This window comes from Pipra filicauda, unplaced genomic scaffold (genome assembly GCF_003945595.2).
Source record: "Pipra filicauda isolate LSUMZ 115617 unplaced genomic scaffold, ASM394559v2 scaffold65_size3143899_pilon, whole genome shotgun sequence".
Taxonomy (NCBI): domain Eukaryota; kingdom Metazoa; phylum Chordata; class Aves; order Passeriformes; family Pipridae; genus Pipra; species Pipra filicauda.
The window spans coordinates 2,810,902-2,837,024 of record NW_024104820.1 but is presented as its reverse complement, the minus strand read 5'-3'; the positions used below and the strand labels follow the sequence as shown (position 1 = coordinate 2,837,024).

At 38.2% G+C, this 26,123-nt stretch overlaps 1 protein-coding gene across 1 annotated transcript in view; it reads right to left on the bottom strand.

The window, feature by feature from the left end:
• ITGA8 (integrin subunit alpha 8) overlaps positions 1-26,123 on the bottom strand; it is a 109,882-nt gene that overhangs the window by 29,416 nt on the left and 54,343 nt on the right. The window contains exons 20-25 of the mRNA XM_027720540.2: positions 25,955-26,102; positions 20,651-20,743; positions 14,252-14,331; positions 11,126-11,206; positions 5,410-5,515; positions 3,445-3,603 (exon numbers count right to left, since the gene is read on the bottom strand). Of these exons, the coding sequence (XP_027576341.1) occupies positions 3,445-3,603; positions 5,410-5,515; positions 11,126-11,206; positions 14,252-14,331; positions 20,651-20,743; positions 25,955-26,102 (667 nt within the window). The remainder of the gene's footprint in view (positions 1-3,444; positions 3,604-5,409; positions 5,516-11,125; positions 11,207-14,251; positions 14,332-20,650; positions 20,744-25,954; positions 26,103-26,123) is intronic.

Genomic DNA, 26,123 nt, shown 5'->3' with positions numbered 1-26,123 from the left:
GCCAATAGCATGGAATTGTACAACTCTATAGATATTTTATATGCCACATACTTAGCACACTATATCTTAAATGGACTATCGCTCCCTCCCTTTAACTACAACAGACTGTCTCAGCTTCCCCACCATGGAAAACTGTACTGCTTTCTTCTCCTGAGCCTTATGACTTTGAGCAGGTTTACAGATCTCCCCAGTTCTTCACTTTTCATTTCAAAACACTTTTTAGTTTTTCTCTTTTTCTAGCCAGGCAATACCCTCTGCTGCAATGGGTAACTCCATCAGAAATGTTCTGGAAGAGGACTTTAAGTAAAAGCTACTGTACAAGAGGTGTCAGTGACCATTGAAGAGCAATGCACTGGATGGTATTATTTTGTTCCAAGACCAAGACTTACACACTATAATAACAGTTTGGCAGCGTGAGGAGACAGTGGCTCTGGGAGATGTTAGCTCCTGCTGGTCATGCTGGTGGATGTACCTTGCCCATGTGGTGGATTTTAGCTGCTATTTCACTGCTTCCCTGACAGGTGCCTCACTCATGGTACTTCAGTTCTCAGCTATTGAGAATGTGCCATGTATGTCACCTTGTATAGTCTACCATGGAAGCTGGAAGCCTATACTTGTGGTATAGGTTTCATAAAATTGCTTTTTGCCATCAGTCTGGGACTAAAAAACCAACTCATTAGGAATACTGGCTCAGGCCATCTAGCTGAGCCCTCTTCTCACCTCAGCTGCCTTTAGGAAAAGTAAGAACAGGGCATACATACACAATACTCTCCTAATAACTTTCAGCTCCCAAATGTTTTCTGCTTGGGGGCTTACTTATTAGTATGAAGTTTTTAGTCATTTACTAATCTTCACTGGACTTCTCTTTTGTGAATTTGTTCACTTTCCTCTTAAAATCATGTAAACTTTTAACCATGACTACTTTCCTTTGTCCACAAGTTCCAGACACTTAAGACCTGTCATCATGAACCACCACTTCCTTTTGCTTGTTTTGAATCTGGCTCTCCAGGCTTCAGTAAGTATTCCAGTTCCTGTGCAGGAATAGGCAGAGGACAGTAAATCCACAGCCATGCTCTTCCCACCACTACTCATTTTGTGGATCATATTTGTGCATAGTCACCTCCTTTCTAGATTGATGCATCCTACTGTACTGAGTTCTTCTGCAATGGAATTCATTCCGTATCTTTGATAAGTACTTTTGCTCCTCTTTACACCTTTTTCAGGATTCATAATTTTATTATCCTTTCAAATCCCTCGCTGCCTTCAGAGAAAGCTAAGCTACAGAAAGGGAAAAGTCCCCAGAAAAGAGTCTTCCATGTGTGCACAGGTTTGATTCGTTTTTGTGGATGAAACAAAAAAGCACGAAGGAAACTTTTTTACAAGATAAGAAATTCAGCAATGGGGAGGAATATACTTCTTTGACTGAAACTGAACAGTCTAAGTAATTTCAAAGGGGAAATGACCGAGTGCCCTCAGAGAGCTGAGTTCAGAAATCCAAGAGAAACCAGGCAAATAACATCCTCGGCCTTATTTGGAAATTTGAGCCAAGCATCTTGCTGTTTATACAAAACCTGAAGGAAGCTATCTCTGCATCCTCTTCCCATACGAAGTAATAGATAAGCATTACATGTTTAAAACCTGATTGGTGTATTCATGCTGTTCAGTGCTTTGAAAAACTGAAGTAACAAAAGGATATTTAAATTCTTGAAATAATAATCGTGAATCTAAAGCCATATTCTGCTAAAACAAATGGACGATTTTTATAGGAAAATTTCTCACAAGCTTCACAAGAATTTAGTCTTGTTTATGTAACATATGCAATCATTATCAAGTAGGAGAAGCAAGAGCAAACTAAAAAACAAACAAAAAACCAACCAACCAAACCAAAACAAAAAAAAAACACCAAAAAAACATTGCCTGAAAATGTCCTTAAGAACTGTGGCAGTATTCTACTCAGCTTCTTAATTCAAAACTAAAACAGAACACAGCGGCTAGGGAGGGAGGATGCTGAACTTCTTTACTCCTTTTCTTGTGCTTGCAACCTGATCTGAGCAGTGAGATCGAGATGCTACTCTTGCAAGAACAAATGCAGCACCTCAGCTTCTTCCTTCTTGCCGCTTTTGAAAAACATGTGGAAATGAGGTGGAAAAGATAAATAAAAAAAAAATCCGTTTCCAAACTTCTTGTGCTTTGGGTATAAAAGGCAAACATTTCCTGTCCTCTGTTTCCTATCACTCATATCTCCTCTACAGAGCTAAATAAAATGGTGGAATCCTAATCCCTCTCTGGTTTCCTGGGTGAAACACAAAAAGCTAGCCATAATGTATTTGGTATACATAAATTTTTCTTTATTCTTTTAAGTATGTATTGTTGTTCTCTCTCCTTAATCTAAAGATTTGACTTGTAGCTGCTGTGGTTATGAGCAATCCCCATCACTAGAAAGATGTCTCCACTTTCATCCATTATACTGAATTCAAAACCCTCCTGGTGTGCAAAAGACGTAAAGCACTTTTAGCACTTAGAATGTAGGTCTCTCTGTAAGATGTTTAATAGGCTACTGGTTAAACTTGAAAAGTGTTATTTACTTCAGAAATGTCTGGCATCAGTTATGCTTAATAAATTGGATACCTTGTTTTTGATGGGATAATATGTAGAGCTGTGTTTTGCTTAATCTTCTGACTTTGAGCCAAACCAAGCTCTTTTGGGGGGATCTGCCATCACAAACATAAATCATAAAATAGGAAATTGTCCAAGCAGCCAGGGATCAGGTTAGAAAACTAAAGCCCTGACAGAATTAAATCTGGCAAGGGACATCAAGGGCAATAAGAAAACCTTCTATGCATACATTGGTGAGCAAAGGAAGATAGGGAAAAATTTAAGCCCTCTTTGGAAAGAAACATGAGACCTGGTTACCCAGGATGGGGAGGACACTTAGGCAATCAATGCCTTTCAGTCCCAGTTTTCACTGGCAAGTGCTCCAGCCATGCTGCCCAAGTGACAGAAGGGAAAGGCAGGGACTGGGAGAGTAAGAACTGCCTGCTGTAGGAGAAGGTCAGGTTCGAGAACATCTAAGAAGCCTGAAAGTGCAGAAGTCCATGAGACCTGATGAGACACATCCGCAGATCCTGAGGGAATTGGTGGATTCATTAGCTAAGCAATTATACATATTTAAGAAGTTGTGGCAGTCTGGTGATGTTCTCACTGACTGGAAAAGGGGAAACATAACCCCTTTTTATAGAAAGAGAAAAAAGGTAACCAAACATGTACCATGCAACACAACTGTCATACTAGAAATATTATAGACTCTTGCTTTTTACCCAGGAAAACGATCCTAGGGTCTCTGTTAAAAATTCCCCCAAAGCTCCATCCCATTGTGAAGTGTAGGCAAAAAAAAAAAAAAAAAATCGAGCATATTACAGACAGAGATAGAAATAAAATACTTACCTTTATTTGCATTGTATTAATGGGAGAGCTTGTTTGACAGTGCAGTGGTCCATGTGTCTGAACGTGAAGAATATAAAGAAGAAATTCTTCTCGACTGGACACAGGCCAACCGACATGGAGAACTGTATTGTTGATGGCACTTGGTCCTATATTGTGCAGCTGTCAAAGAAATATCATCAGTACTTTCCAAGGCAGTAAATAACAACAAAAGACACAGCAACAACCACTTAGGTATTTTCAAATTCTTAGTGTCCACAGCCTTGGAGTATTTTGGAAAGAATGTATAGATTATTAACATTGTTTTATTGATGGAGAATCTCTGGCAGGTAGGAGACGAGGACCTCTGTACATTAGTCATAAAGCCAGTGGCAAATCTGGGAGAACAGCATTTTCTGTCAGTCTGTATTCAAGAAATCCGACCCCTTTCTAATTTTTTCCTACATATGAAGAGTTGAAATTACCTAAAAAAAAACCCCAACACAAAACACACTAGCAAAAAAACGCTAAAGAACTATGAACAATGAACCATAACAGATCATACTTGAAAATAGTAGTCAAAACTTCAGAATACAAAAGAATCATACTTCAGGGCACAGGAATAGAAAGTATAGCAGAACTTTAGCTTCTCTGGTTAAGAACTCTATTTTCAATACTTGCCAATTCAGATTTCCTCAAAAGAAGAAAAGGAACCAGTTTTCCTAAGGTAACATCCCAGAACATTATTATTTCTTGGAAAAAAGAGCAAAGATAGAAATAATAACATTTTAAAAATCTGGGCTATTAAAATAGTTGCCTTATACCAGTTTACAATATGAAAATATCTAATGACCACAGGAAGTCTGGATATGTGTTATAACTGGGCATGAAAATCTAAAGAAGCTGAACACCATGGAGATTTATGCAAAGTTTCTAGAGATGTGACAACCTCCTTTTTTTAAATGTGTAGAACTTTTGTGACTGATGAACTTTATTTAGAACTATATAAAACCCATTTTCAATCTTACATCTTCTGGGAGAGTGTTTGGCCTTTTTTCTGCTTTGCTGATATAAACCATGAAAATGGTTTCCTTAATAAGTGTAACTAATCACTGTAACTATTTTAATAAATTTGAAGTCACGTATATAGTTTCACAAACAATCCAAATGCTTGAGACAGAAAGATTTTTTAGGGATTTTTCAGTTTAGAGAAATGTGTTAAGATGAGGAATTCACAAATGATAACTTGTATTTTGCAGTCTGATTCATTACAGTTTAGTATGTCATGCAAATTGTAACCTTACATTGCTGATTAAGCTCTGTTGCTTATGTTTTCTTGAGGGCTAGTTTGTGAATTATAACCATATGTGAAGCACTCTGTTTTACCCTCTAGAATAAAGGTCATCTATTAGATTCTAAGGATGGCCTGTATTCCATGTAGTTTACTCAATGCCCTTTTTCTATGCTGAACTCTTCTCTTTTAATTGACAAATCATCCATAGGAAAAGACCAACAACAATAAAAGGTAGAAACATGTGTTCTTCAAATATTGAAGGTTATTTTCAGCAGATCATCTTCTGAGCAATGAGGTAACAAGTTACATGTATGTCCACAATTTTTTCTCAGTTAGCTAAATGTCAAAGGAAAAATTTTTTCCTGTGCACAGCACTCACAGCTTCTAATGAGAAGGTATTTGACATCGATTAGAATGAACTTTTAAGCACTGTTTTTAATTCTTGTCTAACACCCAAAATGTTTATAAATCCTTTAAATATCAAAGACAGACTCCTAACATAAATCAACATCTCCTCCACTCACATGAACAGATAATGGGGTTGTGAATTCCCAGATTAAATTTAGGTCATGTGCTAAAGTCAGAATATTTACATTTGTGGCTTTATCTAGCTGCAGATAAAGAAATTAAACCAAATTCATCAGGATTTCAATGGGGGCAGTGTGGGATCCTGTGGCAACATATGTAATTTTTACCTCATAGATGTGTTCTACTAAAGGACCAACTTCTTCTTCTTTTGTAGGTTCATCTTTGGGTTCCCAGTTGTGAAGTGGCAAAATAATTGTTGGGGGGTGAGACACTCTGTAATATATAAAACAGGTTAAAAGAGTAATTGTTACCAGTGACTGACTGTATCACTTTTAGAAAAAAAACTAAGGCCAAAACTGAGCTCTCAAGGGCTTGTTATTTGGGCACATTAATTCGAATTAGGTGAGGTGAACACTACATTGCTTTCATAAAGTACTATCCAGTCCTTACAGATGACTGGGGGTGTGCATTTATTTTCATACTTCCTCTGATGGATGGTCCTTTCCAGACAAGAGAGTAACTCTGTTGGTAGAGAGGACACCAGTCTCTTGGGCATTTACATCATTCTCACTGATATTCAGATATCTGAATATATTATCCAAAAAACTGGAGTAATGATACATAAATAAATGTATTTTCCCACTCCCATTTAAAGCCTGTAGCTGTTTCTTCTTCATTTTTAGGTATTTAACTGTTCTGATTATAAATTTCTGTAACCTCCGTTCTTATTCCTTTAAAAAACCTTGCAATTTAAAAACCCTTGCAAAGTAGTCTATCTCATTTTACAGGTGGGAAACGGACACACTGTGACTTTCATGAAGTCATATTGGAAATTGGTGTATTGAGAAACTGAACTCAAAACTAAAGCCTGAAATAGTGCTCCAGGCTTTCCAACTGCTTTGCAAAGGAAGTGACAGCTAAGGCATTCCCTGAAATACTGTTGCAACTTGCAACGCATGAATAAAACATAAATGAAGAAAACAGTGACTTAATATTTGATATCTTTCTTTCGATCTGCTATTTTATCTTTCCTTCTCTATCCGATTGCAAGAAAGTAGTCGTCTGTTAACATTTCTATTTGAATCACAAACATTTTACTTCCAATAAAAATTGGAAGTTCCTTGTACAGATCCCATTCAGATGCCAATCTAACCTCACTCAGGTGTTCAGAAGTTGGGGTATCAGAACCCAAGAATTTCTTTCAGCATGGTAGGTGAGTTTTGGCACAGACATCTGTCATCTGCTAGTACCGCAAGTAGATCTTGGTGCTAAAATGGTATTACCCTTTCTTTGCAAGGGTGAAATCTCACTCAGTTTTGCTGGTTTACAGAGTCATAGAATCATAGAATTATAGAACCAGCCGGGCTGGAAAAGACCTCCAAGATCATTAAGTCCCACCCTTGATCCACTACTACCACGGTTACTAGACCATGGCACTTAGTGCCACATCCAGTCTCATCTTAAAAACCTCCAGGGACAGAGAATCCACCACCTCCCTGGGCAGCCCATTCCAATGCCTGATTACCCTTTCTGTAAAGAATTTCTTCCTAATATCTAACCTAAACCTCCCCTGGCACAGCTTAAGACCATGCCCTCTTGTCTTACTGATAGCTGCCTGGGAAAAGAGACCAACCCCCACCTGGCCACAACCTCCTTTCAGGGAGTTGTAGAGAGTGATGAGGTCCCCCCCGAGCCTCGTCTTTTCCAGGCTTTAGCTTAAAAGCCATACAATTTCAATGCTTGTTCTGCCAAAGCAGGAAGTTTGCTGACAGAAAACTGTTAAAAAAAAATCACTAAGGACTTTTTTTAGAATATAACATTTGAATAAAATGATGGACTTCTAGGCACTGATGTTAATCACTTTGCACTGCTGCAGACTGCCCCTTGAAGAAGAGAATATTGGATGGTTCTGTTGCAAATGCTGACAAAATACTTTAGGAGGAAACAAACTGTTCTTGCTTACAGTTCTTACGTCACATACAAAGAATGAAATGTCTGAAAGAAAGTTTCCTACAGCATACAGTTTCTCAAAGCACCAAGGAATCCCAGAGAACAATTTAATATCATCCAGTTAAAGTACAACTCTTTGTGAAATTTAGGGTATCCTAAGTAGTTCCTCAGACTTCAAAAGGCCAGCAGTTTGTACTAACAAGTATGTCAGAGGACAAATTCACAAGCTAACCCAAATAATAAAGGAAATTAAACATATTTATTAAAAAAGACATTTCACAAATGGTCCGGTTTCCAATACGAATTTTAATTATTGATTGTTGTTGGAGAATAGGAAATTTCCTGTGTTGATACAACAGCCAAGGTACATAGATTCCCAAGCTACAGCAAAAATTTGCAAATCAGAAACTCTACACAGACAAAAAGAAGCAGGCATGGTTTCAAAAACCAGTGGTTTCTATTGCATTCCCTGGTAAGTGTTTTTCTTATCCACAGAATTATAAAATTCAGAGTGTAAATGTAGACATTCAATTAAAATTATTCTAAAATATAAAAGGACATTTATTTTAACAGATTTCAGAGTTATTTTAAGGACTTCTGCTATTGACATAAAAGTAGAAACACCAGGTCAAATGAAAAAGAAATCCTTTCTTTTGACTATTTTATTTTGTATTTAACTGAGAATATTTTTAACATTTGAATGATTTGTTAGGCAAAGATTTTTCCTAGACTTTTATGTGACAATTAGTAGTCAAACAAGAGCACCGAAAAATAAGATAAACAAAGTATGGTCTACAGAAAAGGCTTATGTGGGATATACAATAAGAATTCTGCCAGCTGCAAATCCTCCTAATCCAAATGACTTCCTTCCTGAATTCCTCATTCCTCTGGTGCTTTTTTCAGCAGTGGTAGATAACAATTACAACACTAAAACTCTTACATTTTTATAGAAAAAAAAAGATAAGCAAAATAATCAAATTTCACTTATCAAAGCAACTGCTTATTGAACTATCTAAGGAGTTCTCTTAATTTTCTTTAGAAGACGATATTGGAGAAGATTTCTTCCTATTTCAGAGAGGAAATATTTGCATGGTTCCACTGTACAGGTATACATGCATGTATGCATATTCAAAATTTCCTAACTCCTTACTTTTCCTCAGTAAAATATCAACATATCCATACAACATATCCATTCCACTTCATGGAACTTTGTGCAGAGCAGTAGAGAAACCAATGCAGGATATTTTCCTGTCCAAATGTGGACATAGTCTGTTTTATTTTTATCTAGGAAATAGTGAGCAATTCCCCTGGAACTGCATGTTTTAGCATCTCTGAGTAATTAGCAAAATCTGTGAACAAAGCACTTTGTACATGCATGCTATAGCTAAGAAAATGAAAAAACTTAAGAGGAAAGAAACTAGAAGTCATTCAATTAAGTAATTCCTCTGTATTTAATGACCTGTTTCTTAGCATTACAGGCAGCAATTCAAGACTCTTTTTCTGCTTGTTGCCAAGCTCTTAAAAAGTGAGGATGTTTTGGTCATTTTCAGTCTATCTATTTACCTGTTACAGAACTTTTCATTAAAAGGAACACACTATGGTACAGAGAGAACATGTTGGAGACAAAAAGTTTCCAAAAAGTTTGTAAAGAAAAAATGGTTTGCAAAATTTTTCTGTGAAAGTGACAAGAAACCTCACTAAAAGACCAGAATCCACAGCACTGGAAGCAGCCCTTACTGAGAAGTCCTGTGTGTGTAACCACAACTCTTCTGCTGATACACTGAGACTCCAGCCAGCCTGTAACCTGGGTGTTCACCCATGGCAACATCTGAGCTGCTGGCTCCCAACATTTTCTCACACATCTGTAGCCCATTAAATAACACCTTTGATTTTTATTTCCTCAGCCTCTACTTCTGTTTCTGTATTACCCTCATTTTGTATTTTTCACCTCTCTTCCTGTCCAGCTCATTTCCCTAGGTCACGACTAAATACAGAAAATGAAATAATATTCTCACTTCTGTTCTTATTAAACATGTTGTTTTTCAACTGCTCCTTTTCAGAAGTTCAATCATTAACATATATCCACACAGTCTTTGAGTGCTAGTCCTTCTTTTTTCCACCTAACTCTAGTTTTAGGATTAGTCTTCTTTACCTGGAATACACTTACAAAATATGATGAAAAATACTTTTAAAATCTCACTGATTTAGCTTGAATATTAGAGAAGAAAACATGGTCTCTGTGATCTGCACAGTTATTTGACTTATTGCTGGCACTATGTAGTTATATTGTCTTAAAAGAGATAACAATAAATAGTTTTTATAAATACATACATTTTTATTTGTTTGGACCTAAGGTAGTCCCTTGAGGTGCATTGTATAAGAGACATCTAGCCCTCTTGCATCAGCCAAGCCTCATGGCCTGACTATGGAAATGAAGCTGGTCATGACCTTCCTATTTTCCCCTTGCAGAGCTGATAATGGCTAAGGTCTTGAGCTGTACTTTGGAAGAGGAGATATAGGAGATGTAATATCTCAGCCAAAAAGCATTTGGGGCAATTATGTGCTTTAATAGAGTATCCTGCCAAATTCCTCTAGGATGCCAGGATAGAAGTCTAGTTCCAAGATTTTACAGGGTAGTCTGATATTCTTATAGAATTATATAATTTAGGTTGAAAAAAAATCTTGAAGATCATCAGGTCCAACTATAAAATTAGTACTATCATGTCCACCACTAAATCATGTCCCTCAGTGCAACATCTACACAGCTTTTAAATACCTCTAGGGATGGTGATTGAACCACTTCCCTTGGCAGCCTCTTCCAATGCTCGACAACCCTTTCTGTGAACAAAATTTTCTTAATATCCAACCTAAACCTCCCCTGGTGCAACCTGAAGCTGTTTCATGTCATCTGATCTCTTATTACTTGGAAGAGGAGACTGACCCCCACCTGGCCACAACCTCCTTTCAGATAGTTGTCTCCCTGAGCCTCCTTTTCTCAGACTAAACAACTTCAGCTCCCCTATCCATTCCTCACAAGACTTGTGCTCCGGATCCTTCACGTGCTTTGTTGCCCTTCCCTGGACACACCCCTGTATCTCAATGTCCTTCTGGTAGTGAGGGGCCCAAAAAATGATCCCAGTATTTGAGGTGTGGCCTGACCAGTGCCGAGTATAGGAGGAAAATTAACGCCCTGGTCTTGCTGGCCATGCTATGTCTGATACAGGCCAGGATGCCACTGGATGCCTTCTTGGTCACCTGGGCACAGTGCTGGCTCATGTTCAACTGGCAATTATCAACTAATTGCATTTTATAGTTTCCAAAACCAAGCTGTATCTGAAAATAGACATAGAAGTCATCATCTTTTTCATATCCTGTGCCTGTTTAGTTTTGGTATCCTTTGTGTCAGTGGATTTGCACTTGCTTCGGGCAGAAATGAAAGAATCCTACAGTAGTAGCTGGTTGACTTGTTGTCATAACTCATTCCTTACTCATTCTTTCTCCAAAGGCCTCACTCTGCTCCCTATTAGTATATGCCTTGCCATAATATGTTTCACATTTCCAGTCACAAAAGCAGTAGATTGTGTTTTAGTATTCAGCATTAAGTGTCCAAGAGGTTGCACAAGCAGACCTAAGCATATGAAGAGGCATTTTGTACTAGTAACATCCATGCACAATTTGAATGCCCAACTAAAATGTTGGCTCTGAGTTGTGTTACTACAGTGTGAGATTGTACATGTTGCTGTATTTGCACAGAAACTAAGGAAGTCCTTAGTAGCTCTATCCTGCAAGGCTTGCAGGGGTGAGACTCAGGTGTACTAGGTGGACAAGGTATTTGCAATTATAATATGGCAAAAGATTCACTACATGGGATTATGCAGAAAGATTCAATAAGAAAATACTTATCTTAATGAGTTGAAATAGTTGAATACTTACCCTCTGATCTGTACTTGAGCCACAGCACTGACGTTGATATGGAGGTTAACTAAATTGCTAGTGGGATTTATCTTGTTAGAGCTGGAAAAGATATGTACAAGTGTTAACAAAGGTTATTTATCAGAAGTCTAGATTGTTATGATGATGAGATTGTTATAGATACAGCACTGAATACCACAAGGCCCCAGTTAGGATGCAATGCCATTGGACATGTTACAGCATGGGCTTCCCATTGCCACTCTTTAGTCTTGCAGGACACTGGTATTTAAGTCTGATATTACTGGAGCTCATCACAAGCTTAATAATATAATCAGCTCAAGCTTCCTTTAGAGAATCCTATGATGAATATGATGATATAAACTTATGCAGCTCAGAATATCACGTAAATTCCCTTGTTCAACTTGGCTATCTGTCTGAAGTATCTTAATAAAATCCAAGTTTATTAATGGAGTTTTTTTCTCCATTAACACTGGAGAAAGGCAGTGTTAACGAACAAGACAGGCTTTTAATAAAAAAAAATTGGTTTTATGGCTCTCCAAACTTGTGACTTCTGAATGACAGAGTCTTTGAGGAAAAAGAACACAGATCAACTGTTTCTTTACTTTTCTTATTTTCTTCCCTCCCCTCCCCTATCAAGAGAGTGTTTACACTCTTAATCCCACTAAGCAGTGAAAATAGATCCCTATGTTTAAAGTCTAGTGCTCTCACTCACTTGATTGTCTTTCCTTATTGCAAATCCTTAGTAATAAAGGTAGTTACTCTTACTTCAAAAGACCATTCCTATGACTATAGCCCACTTATGTAAAGGAAGGTTTTCAGGTTCAAATTCATAAAGACAGAGAAAATAAGTAATGACAGACTTAGAATTTATTTAATACTAAGTTTGGATGGTTTTTTCAAGCAAGTGTGTACTTCCTTGCTTCATGAAGACTAAGTTTCTACTGCTGTCACAATTTGCTGTTATCACATCTGGGTAGCATCAGTCAAATGGAAACATTCAGGGGAGGCCAGCATTCCCAGTGACTGACTCTTGAGAATTAGAGTGCAATACTGCTTTGATCCAGGCTTTCTGCTTACAGATTTCTAAAATTAAGAGCAGCTTTAATTTGTTTGTAAACTAATGCAGATTCACCCCAAACATTATTTGAACTTTTAATCTGATCCTCTATAGCCATTGTTTTGAGTACAAAAGTAAAGAAATTGTTTAAAGTATAAAAATTACTAAACCATTACTTTGTTAGAATAAGCTGCTCTCCGATTTGTATAGTGGCCTCACTTTCCATGGACCTAAAATACAAATTTTGAGCATATATATATATATGGTATTTAAATCTTGGTCATAATTTATGGTATTTTTTTAGAGAAGAAAATAGTTTAAATAAAAGTGCCAGGACATCTCCCTTTCTAAGGAGTATATAATTGCCTAGCAAAGTCCACATCAGAAAAGGAATCAGATTTCAAGACACTACTCAGACTGTTGCTTTTTTACTGTAAGTAATAAATATTTATTTTCTACTTGATGTTTTGAAGTAAATGAAAGGTCTCTCTTTTGAATAAATTAGACTAGGACACAAATTCAGATGTGTTCTTCCTTTTTCTTCCCTTTAGGCAATTTCCTCTTTCTGCCTCATGAATTTCTGTTCTCTTTTCCTTTCAGGATTCTTTTACCTGTTCAGTAAGGACACAGAAATGCTCAAACTGTAGTGCTGCTTGAGAAAGAATGTACCAAGCAGTGAGTTTTAAGTGTAGGGTACATTCCCAATGCAAGATGTTTTACTCTTTCTTTTGGTTTTAAAGTAGCTGGGTGCTCTTCAGCACTATCATACCAGTTTCTGAAAATCTTTGGTTTTGGTAGCCCAACAGATTTCCTCCCTTTTCATTTTAGTGAGCCACACTCACGGAGGAAGCATGAGATCCTGTCTTCTCCTGAGGTTCAGACTTATTCCTCAGTAAATTCATGTCACTTTTTCTAAAACAGTGACCTACCCTCAACTCTTATCACCTAGACAGATTTAGCTATCCAAAAAGCTCTGAGCCTCCACAATTTCATAGCATGAAAAGGGTTTAGAGCCATGAGCCTCTAAACATACCCATCTAAAACTGTATTGCTTGCACTAAGAAGTGACCAGTGGCATGGACAGGAGACCTACAAGTTACTTGCTGTATCTCTCTCTGGAGTAGCCCATGTCCAGGTTTGCATGATCTCCAGCTCACCAGCTAGATCTCTGGGAGAGGCCTGAGCCCTGACCGAGCACCTCACTGACTTCTGTGGCATCGCTGTGCCCTTCCAAATTTCTGCATGCTCTTTCCTTCAAGGGTTACATTAGGGAAACATGACTTAGATATTTTAAATGTCTCAGTTATTTACCATAATGAACATGATCAAGGCCCTCATTAAAGGCCAGACATTAGCACTTAAGTCTCTGTGTGTGGGTCAGAGAGGGCAGGAACTCCAGCATGTATTTGATGAGGACAGATGAAGCAGAAGCCCTGCCACCTTCAGAAAAAGTCCCAGGCTTGTTCTTGCTTTTATCCTAACCCAGCCTGCCCTGTGCTTTTTGTCCCTGTGGAAGAAGTACTGCTCAGCATAAAACAGAAGATTCTCCAGCAGTAGTATGTGAGGCCCACAAGGGACCTGAGGGAGGAAACTAATGGAAAAACGACAGGTTCACCTGCATCAAACTGAAGCAGTTCTTTCTCTTCATGCCTGCAAATTCGTTGAGCAGATTTTAACTGCTCTCCTTTTATTTTCTAAATTGCTGAGAAGAAGAGGCATGTCTTTTTTCTGAATTTCATAGCTGATATGTTTGTACATATGCAACTTTGTTACAAAGTTATCACTGTTCATTAATTTGGAAGTGGAAAACAAGGTAAAATTTTGGCAAAACTGTGGAAGATCCTTGGATTACTGACCAAAGTCAGTTAATCTGAATTTTAAAGAAATTATTTGGCTAAAAGCTAGCAAGGTTCCAACACCACAAATCCTCCTGAAGTAAGCTACCATAGGAAAGCCCATGAAATTATTACTGACACTCAAGAGTTAGAGTGACCTTCTTATATATTAAAGTTTATGTATCAATAGAAATTCATAATTTAAATAACCATGCTCTTGATAAAATATCTAACCTTTTTATTTGCAGCTCAAAACTGATGCTGGACTCTGCATTTTCAAAATGCTGAACAGAAAATCGAATACCTGTGGAGAACTGAGAAAGAAACAAAACAGCAGGTTATTAAAAATGGTCAATAAAGCAGTACTGTTCAACATTGCATTTCACAGACATACTGGATACTGTTGCTTTTTAAAATTAGTATGAAATAACATCATCTAGTTTTTCTTAAGAAAAAATACCATCCTGCCTGTGTATGTCACCAGATGGAAAACTTGGCTGGACAGAGGAAAGATCAGAGGAACAGAGATGCATACTCCCAAGAAAACAGTGGTGGGTCCTTCTTCATTCAGACAGTCTTTGCTTTACTTTGCTAAGCCAAAAGAAAATAAGGGCTGTCTGGCACCTCTCATCCCTGCCTCCATCTATGCACGCCTTTGTCCAGGTCTCCAGGGCTTCCTGCTCCCCACCTTGTCTCTGCAACTGTGACCTATGAGATGCATGCTTTAGGTGTTGTGGGGCTGACTGATCACCTAAGGCTAAATTAGCAGCAGTTTTAATTTAATTTGATTTGGTTTTATTGCAGTTCTGTTAAGAGGAATACAGATTCAAAGTTAGATTTGCAATTTAGTTTGCCACAACTTACACTGTGTGAGCAGAGGAGATAGAGGGTAAAACACACAGTTCCCAAAACTGAAGGAGACAAGTGCTTCCACTGGTGCTCCCCTGTGTTTCTGCAGATGTGGCTTCCTCACTTTGACAATTTCCATTTGCTTCTCACTCCCTGTCTACCTCTCCTATGGCTGAGTCTTAATCCATCTCCAGAACGAGACTTACCTAACATGTTTCAACTACTACTTTCAGCTGGCCTATGCTGAAAGCAATATTGTCATCATAAAGGAAATGGCAAGTTCAAATCTTTGAATTCTGGTTATTTTAATGTCACAGTTAAAGTTGATCTCTCTTTTTGGAAGCAGAATCTTTCAGATGAAAAGACAGGGCTCGTTAAATTACTCAGAAGTTGAAAACTGAGTAATAGAGATGGAATAGAGATGTAAGCTCTTTATAAGGTCTCTTTTTGGAGATGATGTTAACAACTGTATTGAAATTCCATTCACCTTTAAAAATATAATGACTTTCTTTAGTCTTTTAGACAAAAATTTCCAAATATTCAATTCACCATTTCTCTTACTGTTTTTACTAACCAGTCTAAATAAATTTATTTCCACTTACAGAAGAAAAAAGATGTGGTGAACCAAAGATAAAATTTTCATCAGACAGAGCAGACATGAACTGTAGTTTTGATGATCTATTACTCCCCTGAGGCTTAATCCCCTATTTAATGGTGAAACACACTCCTACTGTACAACTCTAATAAGCTGCAGATGTTGCCTTTGTATAGTTGCATGACTTTGTTAATGTCAAATAACCCTTGACACTGCTACTAATAATGGGGCAAAGATGCTCACTTGCCCTTGCTGAAAACCCACTGAGGCCTAAGAAGTTTAATTTGCTTGAACTTGTAGCTTAGCAATCACTCAACCTCCTTATTTTACTAGGACATAAATTTTATCAGAATAGTTTAATTTTATTTAAAATTTTCCAAGTGAAGTTAGTTTCATTAAAATTGCAATTTTTCCATGTTTGTAACATCATGTGTCTTTGAAATATATGACATTCCTGCTATTAGTGATCAGCCTTAATCTGTTACCATGTTTGACAGGATTTAGAAGTATGTTGGGAGGCAGAGGGAAAGCTTTTTTTAAAGTGTCTTACAGTGCATAAGAAAGATAAAACCTCTGTGCTCTTGAAGAATTAGTTTGGTACATATCAAGAAACAGGTAAGATCTTCCAATCCTCCAGTCTTATAATCTTATTACTATTATTTCCTATTAACTTCCTGATTTTTCTAGCAGAATTTTTAATAAAACCTATTTTCACTTGCTAACTCCACTGAACAGGCATTAGGAAGCTTGTCGGTCTGATCCATTTAAGAGTCAGAAATAAGTACATTGAGCACTCTTTGCCAGTGAGATGGTATCAGCCATTTAATTTGCATTCTGAGTCATGTGGTATTCTGATTTTCCTTACCTTTTTATATTCTTTTTCACTTTTTCTTAGTTTTTTAACCTCAAAAATAATACTGAAAAGGTTAAGTATTTTTTTGTGGTCAGTAAAGAGTTTTAAGGACACAGATGACAATAATGCATTTTGAAGATGCGAAATGTCAGTCAATCCTGTAGTCCACTACAGTAATATCCCATGGGTTACATCACAAAATCCCAACATAACCCTCATACCCAAAAGTTGATCTTAAAGAGTTCAAGAATTCTAGGATTTCAGGGTGCCAAAAAGCCATGACAGTGACTCAATAGTTAAGAACTTCAGCAATGTTCGATTTTGACCTAACCCTTCCTTTCCACTCACAGCTTTCACAAAGAGTCCCTTTCTGACTGAGTATTTTGAGAATAACTGATCTCCTGCCAGTGCAGAATTGTTTTGCAAAATTGGAAATAGATCAGAGCAACCTTTTGTGATTTATGTAATTTGTGCAAAGGGCTGGTATTTTGCTTTTGGAAGTACATTTGCCATCATAAATATGTTTGGACTGAAAAAGCAAAAGTCCTTTCACCTTTTCTGAGTGTCCAGGAGAGCTGGTTTCAAAGACAAAGTTTGGATTTAAGATTTCACTCACTATAATCAAACAATTTAGCCATCTGTCTTTGTAATACTCTATCTTCACATGCCTCAATTTTAAAGGGTTGGATTACTTTGTTATAAACCAGAACATCCTTAAATATGTTATAAACTCTGTTGTTTTATTCTGCTACTTCTAAGTCACTCTTTACAAAGTATTTTGCTTAGGAATATTTGGTAACAGCAATCCATAAATGGCAACTCTAGAATTGATTCTGAAGAAAAGAAGGATCAGTTACATTGTGAAAATTCATAAGGACACAGGTGAGAGTAGTACTGCTTTAATAGCCACCGAAGGGCATTCCTGAAGTCTTCACACTGCTAGCATTTTGAGTCAAGGATGATGTGGAAACATGGCCTTGGATTCAAAGAGAGGAGTCTGAGGGTCTGCAGTCTAACATGTGAGAGTCTCTTGTGTTTAGTCTTCCTTTTCTCTTCCAAACCCAAGGGGGTTTATGCTCTCCTGCCCTCCTTCACTGCATCCTGATCATCCACAAGATTCTTGTCTACTTCCATCTGTATCTTGAGAATTTGCTTCTGCCTTGAGATTAACTGGGAAACCACTAAGCAGGTAACTAAAATTGCTGGTTTCTCAATACAAGAGACTACAGAATCAGAATTACAGAGTATGCTGAGTTGGAAGGGACCCACAAGGATCATCGAATCCAACTCCTAGCCCTGCACAGGAGTCACACCCAAGATTCACACCGTGTGCCTGAAAGTATTGTCCAAACATTTCTTCAACTCTGTCAGGCTTGGTGCTGTGAACCACTTTCCTGGGGAGCCTGTTCCAGTGCCCAAACATCCGCTAGGTGAAGAACCTCTTTCTAAGATCCAGCCTAAACCTCCCTTAACACAACTTCAGGCCATTCCCTCAGGTCCTGTCACTGGTCACCACAGAGGAGAGATCAGTGCCTGCCCCTTCTCTTCCCCTCATGAGGAAGCTGTAACTGCAACGAGGTCTCCCCTCAGTCTTCTCCAGGCTGAACAGACCAAGTGTCCTCAGCTGCTCCTTATACAGTTTCCCCTCCAGACCTTTCGCCATCTTCATCCAAAGGCCCTCCTTTGGACACTCTCTAACAGCTTAATGTCTTTTTTATATTGCAGAGACTAAAACTGCACACAATATTCAAGGTGAGGCCACAGCAGTGCAGAGCAGAGCAGGATAATCCCCTCCCTTGACCGGCTGGTGATGCTTTGCCTGATGCCCCCCATGGTTGGCCCTCCTGGCTGCCAGGGCAGTGCTGACTCACGTTCTACTTGCCATCGACCAGGACCCCCAGGTCTCTTTCCGTGGCACTGCCTTCCAGCACCTCATTCCCCAGTCTGGAAGTACACCTGGGGTTGTCCCATCCCACGTGCAGAATCCAGCACTTTCCCTTGTTGAACTTCCTATGGTTGGTGATTGCCCAGTCCTCTGATTTGTTGAGGTCTCTCTGCAGGGCCTCCCTGCCTTTGAGGGAGACAATAGGTCCTCCCAGTTTTGTGTCATCTGCAAACTTGCTTAGTATCCCTTTCAGTCCTGCATCCAAGTAATTTATGCAGATGTTGAAGAGCACAGGACCCAAGATGGAGCCCTGCAGAACTCCACTGGTGCCAGGTCAGCAGTCTGATGTTACCCCATTCACTATTACCCTCTATGCTCAACCTGTGAGCCAATTGCTCACCCATCACATGATGTGTTTATCCAGCTCTGTGCTGGACATTTTGTCCAGAAGGATCCTGTGAGAGACAATATCGAAAGGTTTACTGAAATCCAAAAAGGTTACATTCACTGTCTTCCCTTGGTCAGCTGGGTGGGTTACCTTGTTGTAGAAGGAAATCAGGTTTGACTAGCAGGACTTTCCTCTCATGAAGCCGTGCTGGCTGTGACCAGTGACTGCGCTGTCTTTCATACTTCCCAAAATAATCTTCTCCATAACTTTACCAGGTGCTGAAGGGAAACTGACAGGCCTGTAGTTACTGGGGTTCTTCTTCTTCCCCTTCTTGGAAATCAAGATCACATTCTCCACCTTCCAGTCAGCTGGGACCTCTCCAGCTTCCAAAGACTGCTCAAAAGTCCTTGAGAGAGGTTTGTGATGACATCAGCAGCTCTTTGAGGATTCTTGGATGAATCTCCATTTTTATTTGACTTGACTTGGAATTTATCCAGTGCTTTGGCCCATCATTGCCTCCCATAATCCCACTATGAAAATTCCATTCCTCAGAAATGTTTTCAATTATTCTTACCTTTTAGGAGTTTCATTTAGTAGAATAAAACAAAACCTTCAAAATCTTTTATCCCTCTTGTCTATGTCCTTCCCAGAAAATGTTTGCAGTATTCTCTTCAGACTTCTAGTTCACAGTGGTTCTATGGAGAAAGAAACTCACCAGGAAGATTCTTCTTCCCAGGAGGTCCGTTACCGAGAGTCCAATTTTCAGTGGTTTCCAGCTCCTTGTAATCCCAAAGAGTCCCTGGGACTGTTTGTGACCACGCAAGCAGATGACTGTATGAAACACCTGTTTGCATTCTCTTTCAGTTCTGTGGCTGATCTGAGGCTATCCCTAGGATCCAAACAAACTTATTCTAGTCCCAGTCTCCCATGGGGAGTATGACTCTTTGGTTCTTTTATCGAGGGTCAGACATGAACTACTTCAAGATCATAAGAGACCAGGAAAGATCCCCTCTGTAGAGAGTCGGAAGAGTGAAATACTGATCTTCTGTAGGACAAACCTTAACTTTGTAGGAATTTTGAAAATACTTAGGAAATTTGCTTTAGTTTCTTTGCAAAGCCACAGGCCCAATATGAAATTCAAGCAGTGGTAGTTTTCAGTCAAAAACTGTTGTTTATTCCTGATATATGTTCATGCTGTTGACCACTTCGTTTTTATTAGGACAGTTTTTTATCTAGGTATAAATGTTTGGATTATTTGCTTTTAGTTAAATATTTGTAACATTTACAAATTTATAAGAAACACTAAATTCCTCTGCAAGAGCATGGATGGCTGAATATTCCTGAGTTTACAATTCTGGGATTTCCAAGACTGTTATGTCATGAAATAGGGACAAAGGATGACAATTGTGGAAAAGGTAGCTCTTTTTTATCTCCAAACCTATTTTTAATCCTTACCTACTGTCCATCATTAGTCATTATTCAGTTCCACTTTTGCCTAAAAGCAAGGCTACCAACATTCCACCTAATATGTAGTCTGATTAATGAGAGGCTGTCTTAGGAAAATCTTTAGATTTACAACAATAACTTGAAGTAAAACTTTTTTCCAACCCCATTTTCCTGGATATAAATTGTGATATAAACAGATAAGACAATCCTTATGCACTGAAGATAAGAATCAGACTAAAGAAGTTGTCATTTACTATACATACCTTAAGTAAAGGCAGTACTAAAAAAGAAAAAATAAACAGATCACATTGCAGACTGGGATTCTCTTCTCATTATAGTAGTGTAACTTCTGTGACAAACTGAGTCACTCATTTTCTTTACAATAAATGAAATAAAACACAGGTTCTAGCATAATTAATCTTTTAGAAAAACAAATTGTTAGCTCTTTAGAAGCACAGTTCTGCCTCTTATTACACAAACAATTTCCTGTCCAACTAAATAATTTGGTTTATATGCTGCTTATTGGGACTCCTTCTGCTAATTGAATAGATTTCCATTTGTTCCCCTTTAAAATTCAATTAGATAAAAATCAGTAAATGCATCTGGTTTTCCCTTACATTTGCGCCAGCCACCATGGGGTTCCCAAGATCACAAACCACCATTCTAGTTTCATTTTCCATCTTGTAATCACAGCTCAATACACGCAGTGCCTGCAACAAAAGGACACCAATATGGAGGTCAGAGATCACAGTGAAATGTATCCAGTTGGGAAAGTGATGCCTTTTTGACTGTGACATTTCTTTTGATTTCGGACACCTGCTCAGTGCACTATCAAAACATTTACTTGCTTATTGTCAGAAAACAGGGGAAAACTGATGCCAGGGAAAACCGAACAGGATAGTTTCCCAGAACCTTAAGAATCAGGATGAGATCACTCTATGTCTAGTTTTAACATACCGCTCTGTTTTTGTGAATCATTCCTATAGCCATAATGACTCAACAGAGAAAAATGAGCAGGCAAACCTGGGTGAGGAAAAAGGTCTCATTCTAATTGAAATGGTTGTGTTGTCCACCACCAGAAGTCTCTATAGTGAATTTCTGGCATTGGCAGAACTTTATAATGGATCAAGTCTAGACCCTTATTTTCCAATCTATGTTAAAATACTTAGAACATTAAATATTACTGTAAAAACATAAACTGTTATCTGTGTTTATAAATTGGCAACAAAGGAGATAGGTTTTCACATTATCAGAAATTAAGGTTTTTGTTGTTTATAGCAATCTTTATCACTAGTAGTGTCATCGGTAAACAAAACAGACTGTATAAAAGGAGGATCAGCTATAGAATAGTGCAAATTAGGAGATACAGAATAAGATAAAGCAACAAAATGCGGGTGGTTTTTTTTCTGTTTTCCTCTTTGACATATTCAATAAAAGAAAGTATTTCCATATATGTGCAGAAGTAAGCAAGTTACACTACCTTTCCTCTCATCTGTGATTTTCATGGATGACGCAGTATGTGTAAGTTATATAAAAAGACCTGGGAAATCTCCAGACTACTGAATATCAATTTGTCTTATCTGTAAAAGCCAGCATGGACATGCTGTCCTCATCATTTCCTGAATTTAAATGAAAAGATAGGGCATGCCCTAAACAGAGCCCCTATGAAGCATGCCCTCAGCACACACCTCATTGTACACTGACACTTTTACAGTTTGCTAGGAGGAAACAAAGTTGGTTACACAGCATGTCCAGTTCACTAACAGCCTTCCCAAGCCTCTCTAGGGTTGGGAGGGAAGGATTTTTACACTCTTTCCAGCTGGTTAATTAGAGGTGGGAAGCAACACACGGGAGAAGAGAGGATGTTAACACAGTTGAAACCAAACTTGTCTGGAAAACTAAGCATTTTAGCTTGATGCGTGGGTTTATAGTTTTGCTTTTGTTAGGCAAGAAGGGTTGAAATTGAGGTCTAAATGTTATAAAATAAATATTCATCGATATAGGACATTTGGCAGTTTCTTTTAAAATGCTGTATCATAGAGCTGTATAGAGTAAATTAGCCCTTATCACACATTTTTTTGTCCTTCTAAGGCTGAGAAAATAGGGAAGTTTTGTGAGTAGGTTTTCTGCAGTTTGCATGGCATGCTCTTAAGACAGAAAATGATTAATGGTACAGAATTTATACGACCAGCAACACAAAACCTAATTTGTGCAGCATAAAGATGTGACAAAGGGTCAAGTTTGGTAGAATTCTTTCAATAATGAGATTTACTGCCTTCATTTTTGCACTGATCACCTTTTTGAGGTGGCTAAATACAAAATAGGAAAATTAAAACCAGGCAGGAAGCAAGCAAGCTCAGAGACTTGTACACCTACTATTGTCAGTATCAGTGGGTTCATATGTAACTCAGTCAGATGGAAGTGTTTGCCACAAAACTCTTCTACCTGCCACTGGTAGCAATTTATATTTTTATAGCAACACATGGTCTTTTTGGCAGTCTTGAGCAGAAATAAAACCCCAACAATTAACACATGTGCTCCCAGGGTGCATTTTAACTAGAAAATGATTGGATGCTTTAAGTAATCCAGGCAGTCTACAGACTTGAAACTTTTTGGTGGTCGTAGTGATGAGTTACTAACTGATGCCAGAATAGTTAAGCACAATAGGCTGAAGAGTAAAACACTTCCTCTCCTTCCTTAATCATTACATTCCAATTTTATTTTCTGAGAAGAAGTGGATGGATTAGGTACCAGGTGCCAGAATTTAGCTTCTCTTCTAGTTGATGTATAAAGAAGTAGTGTTTGTCCTTATAAGGCTCAAATCACATCTCATCCAGCCAGCCATTATGTACTTATTCTAAGAATTTTCAGATAATACAAGAAGGTTTCAGGTTGTTTTTTTATTTTATGAGTGTCATGCTTTAGTTCAGAAAGAAAGTGGCTCAGACCTTATCCATTGCAATATGTATCTGGATGTGAACCCACCATTCCACAGTTTCCAGCCTGAGCAGAGACAGTTCTGCCAAAATACATAATGTTTTTTGGTGTGGAACAAATATCTATTAGGGCTTTGCATTTGCCTAATTTACTTCTAGTTATATGAGGTAATATAATGTAGTTATATGTTTTTCATTGCAGCTAATTCTAGTAACTCTACACCTTATCCATATGAACAGTTATTACAAGCCAATTGGTTTCCAGTAACTACTAAAGCTGTAGTAATTTATTCATTTACCTGGTCTCTGGACCTTCTAAGTGTTTCCACAATACAACTAAAAAACAACACATTTGATTTCATTTTAAGTCATTCTACTTCAATAATCAGCTTCTACCTGAAGTGTCAGCATCTTCAGGAAACAATGAAGCTCCAAAATCACATCCTTGACCTCAAACTTTAAGATTATGTACATTCACTTCCCACTCCACTTTCATATGATCACATATATCCCTGCAAAATGTTACTCATTTTGGTACAATTGCACAGTCCGTGTACAATATTCTACAGAATCAGTCCTGAGATAACAAGATAATGACAACCGAGGCAGGTCAAACACTGTATTGCATAAAGCTGAACGCAGGAGATAGAAGGTAAGTGAATTTTCAGTTAAGTTGTTGACTTCAACAGCTTCTGAGTGTAATTCAAATGATATAGAATAGCCCAAAAAGTAGTTAAAATAATAAAAAAAAAAGTAGGTTGGACAGGAAACACTTAAGGGATAAATGTGTTTCTCTATTAGGTAGACTAAATCCAGAGTAGCCCCACAATAAAGTAGATAAATATCCTCTATGAGTATCATAGAGGAAATTTTTTGGTTCTAAAGATTTTTCAGTTCATCAGAAATGTATCAAATGATTTATTCAGCTGATTACATTTCATATATTCTGGTCTCAATCTTTCTGTGTTGCTGGCTGAGGTGAATATTATCTCTGCCTTAACACCAGGAATCTGCAGTTCAGAGAAAAACAGCTACACGGAGGACTGTAAACACAGTAGAACCAAAAGTCAATGAAATGTTAGAGGAAGAGCTTTAAGAGCATCATTGCAACAGGCTCTACCACAAATCCACCTGTCTGCTGAAATTACTCTGTATTAAATTAAGTGCAGAGTAGAGAGGAACAATCACTTCCCTCACTGGCTGGTAATGCTTTGCCTAATGCCTGGGCTTTTACAATTTTCTATTCAAAAGAAAAAGAATGTTAGCACTCTTTCCTAACCCATTCTAGTTTCTCTTTAGTCTTCCAAAGCACCAGAATATTTCATGTCTTTTTCCTTTCTTTCTCCGTAAGTCTATCCTGCTGATGCTGTAAAATTTAAATTTTCCTAAAATAATATAAAGTCCTTAATTTTCTCCAGTCCAAATCATAGAATGGTGTCATTTGGAAGGGGCCTTAAAGATCACCTAGTTTCAACTACTCTGCCATGGACAGGGATACCTTCCACTAGACCAGGTTGCTCCATCCAACCTTTCCTTAAACACTTCTGGGGATGGGTCATCCACAACTTCTTCAGGCAACCTGTTCCAGTGTCTCACCACCCTCACAGTAAAGAATTTTTTTCCCAATATCTAATCTAAACCTACTCTCAGTTTAAAATCATTCATCCTTGTCCTGTCACTACGAGCTCTTGTAAAAAGTCTCTATCTTTCTAGTAGACTCCCCCTTGGTACTGGAAAGCTACAATTAGGTCACCCTTCTCTTTTCAGTTCTCTCAGCCTTTCCTCACAGGAGAGGTGTTCCATCCCTCTAATCAGATAGTGGCTCTTCTCTGGACTTGCTCCAGGAGGTCTATGTCCTTCCAGGGCTGAGGACCTCAGAGCTGGATGCAGTTCTCCAGGTGGGATCTCACCAGAGCAGAGTAGAGGGGCAGAGTCACCTCTCTCAATCCGCCGCCCACACTGCTTTTGACGTAGCCCAGGACACGGTTGGCTCTGGCTGCAAGCGCGTGTTGCCGGCTCATGTCTAGCCTCTCGTCCACCACCACCCCCAAGTCCCTCAAATGATAGACGTGCCAATATGTGCTGTGAGTTTTGGATTAAGTGCCTCCCCTGACATCCTTTGTAATGTCCAAAAGAGCAGCTGAATATTCCTGAAGAGCAACAAATGAAAAATGTAACCATGTGTAGTATATCAAAGAGAACTTTTGTTTTGTAAATCACAGTCAAAAGAACCAGAGGCTTTGCTAAGAGAACAAAAGAATAGGCAATAGAAAAAGGCTGGTTTCTTTAACATATGCTTCTGAGATGTGAAGTTGCAGAGAATTTCCATACTGTCATCTTCGATGACATCATTACCTCTTGTAATTTTTTTTCAAATTAGGTTAAAAGCCCATTAATAAAGTCACTGACAGAAGGAGAATAAAGAAATACCTTGTAAGTTACTTTCAGCTTCCTTAAAAACATTTACCTTTAGAAAGGAAATTAACTTGCTTTCTCCCACTCTCACCCTTGAGGCCCTTCTGAACATTCCAGGCACTAACAGAAAAAAGCAGGCTCATGTTGCAACAGCTTGGGAGATTTATGTGCAGATGAGGTGATTCAGACTTGCTGTCCAACAGAGAATACATGAACACTCTGCTTGTTTGCAGGATAGTGTTTCATCTTTGCTCTTAAAAAACAAACAGACCTCAAAAGGAAACACTGCATGTTCAGTACTGCTCAGCAGGACTTCAGTCAACATTAGTCCTCCTGTGAACACTGGCACATTTTACATTATGACTGAGTTTTTGGCCCATCCATAACATAAAATAATTGATGACAAAGGAAAACAACTTTGTCAAATTTATACTGCAGTTAATGTTCAACTGTTGAGGATATCAGACTGGGACACCCTTAATAATGGTAAACCACTGCTGTGCTGGGAGGATAAGACAGCAGTGTCCAAGTTTCTGCTTTATTATTGCTAATATTTTGATTTTCATTTACCTTATTGTTGCGTTCAACCCCAGTGTAATCTGCTTCAGGGGGAATCTTTATGTGTAACTCAGCTTCATAGGCTCCTTCCCCATCATTCCTTGGATTTATTATGAGCATGACACAGTTTTCTTCTCCAATTATTAACTGATCTGTATCTCTGTATAGAAAATACTATTTG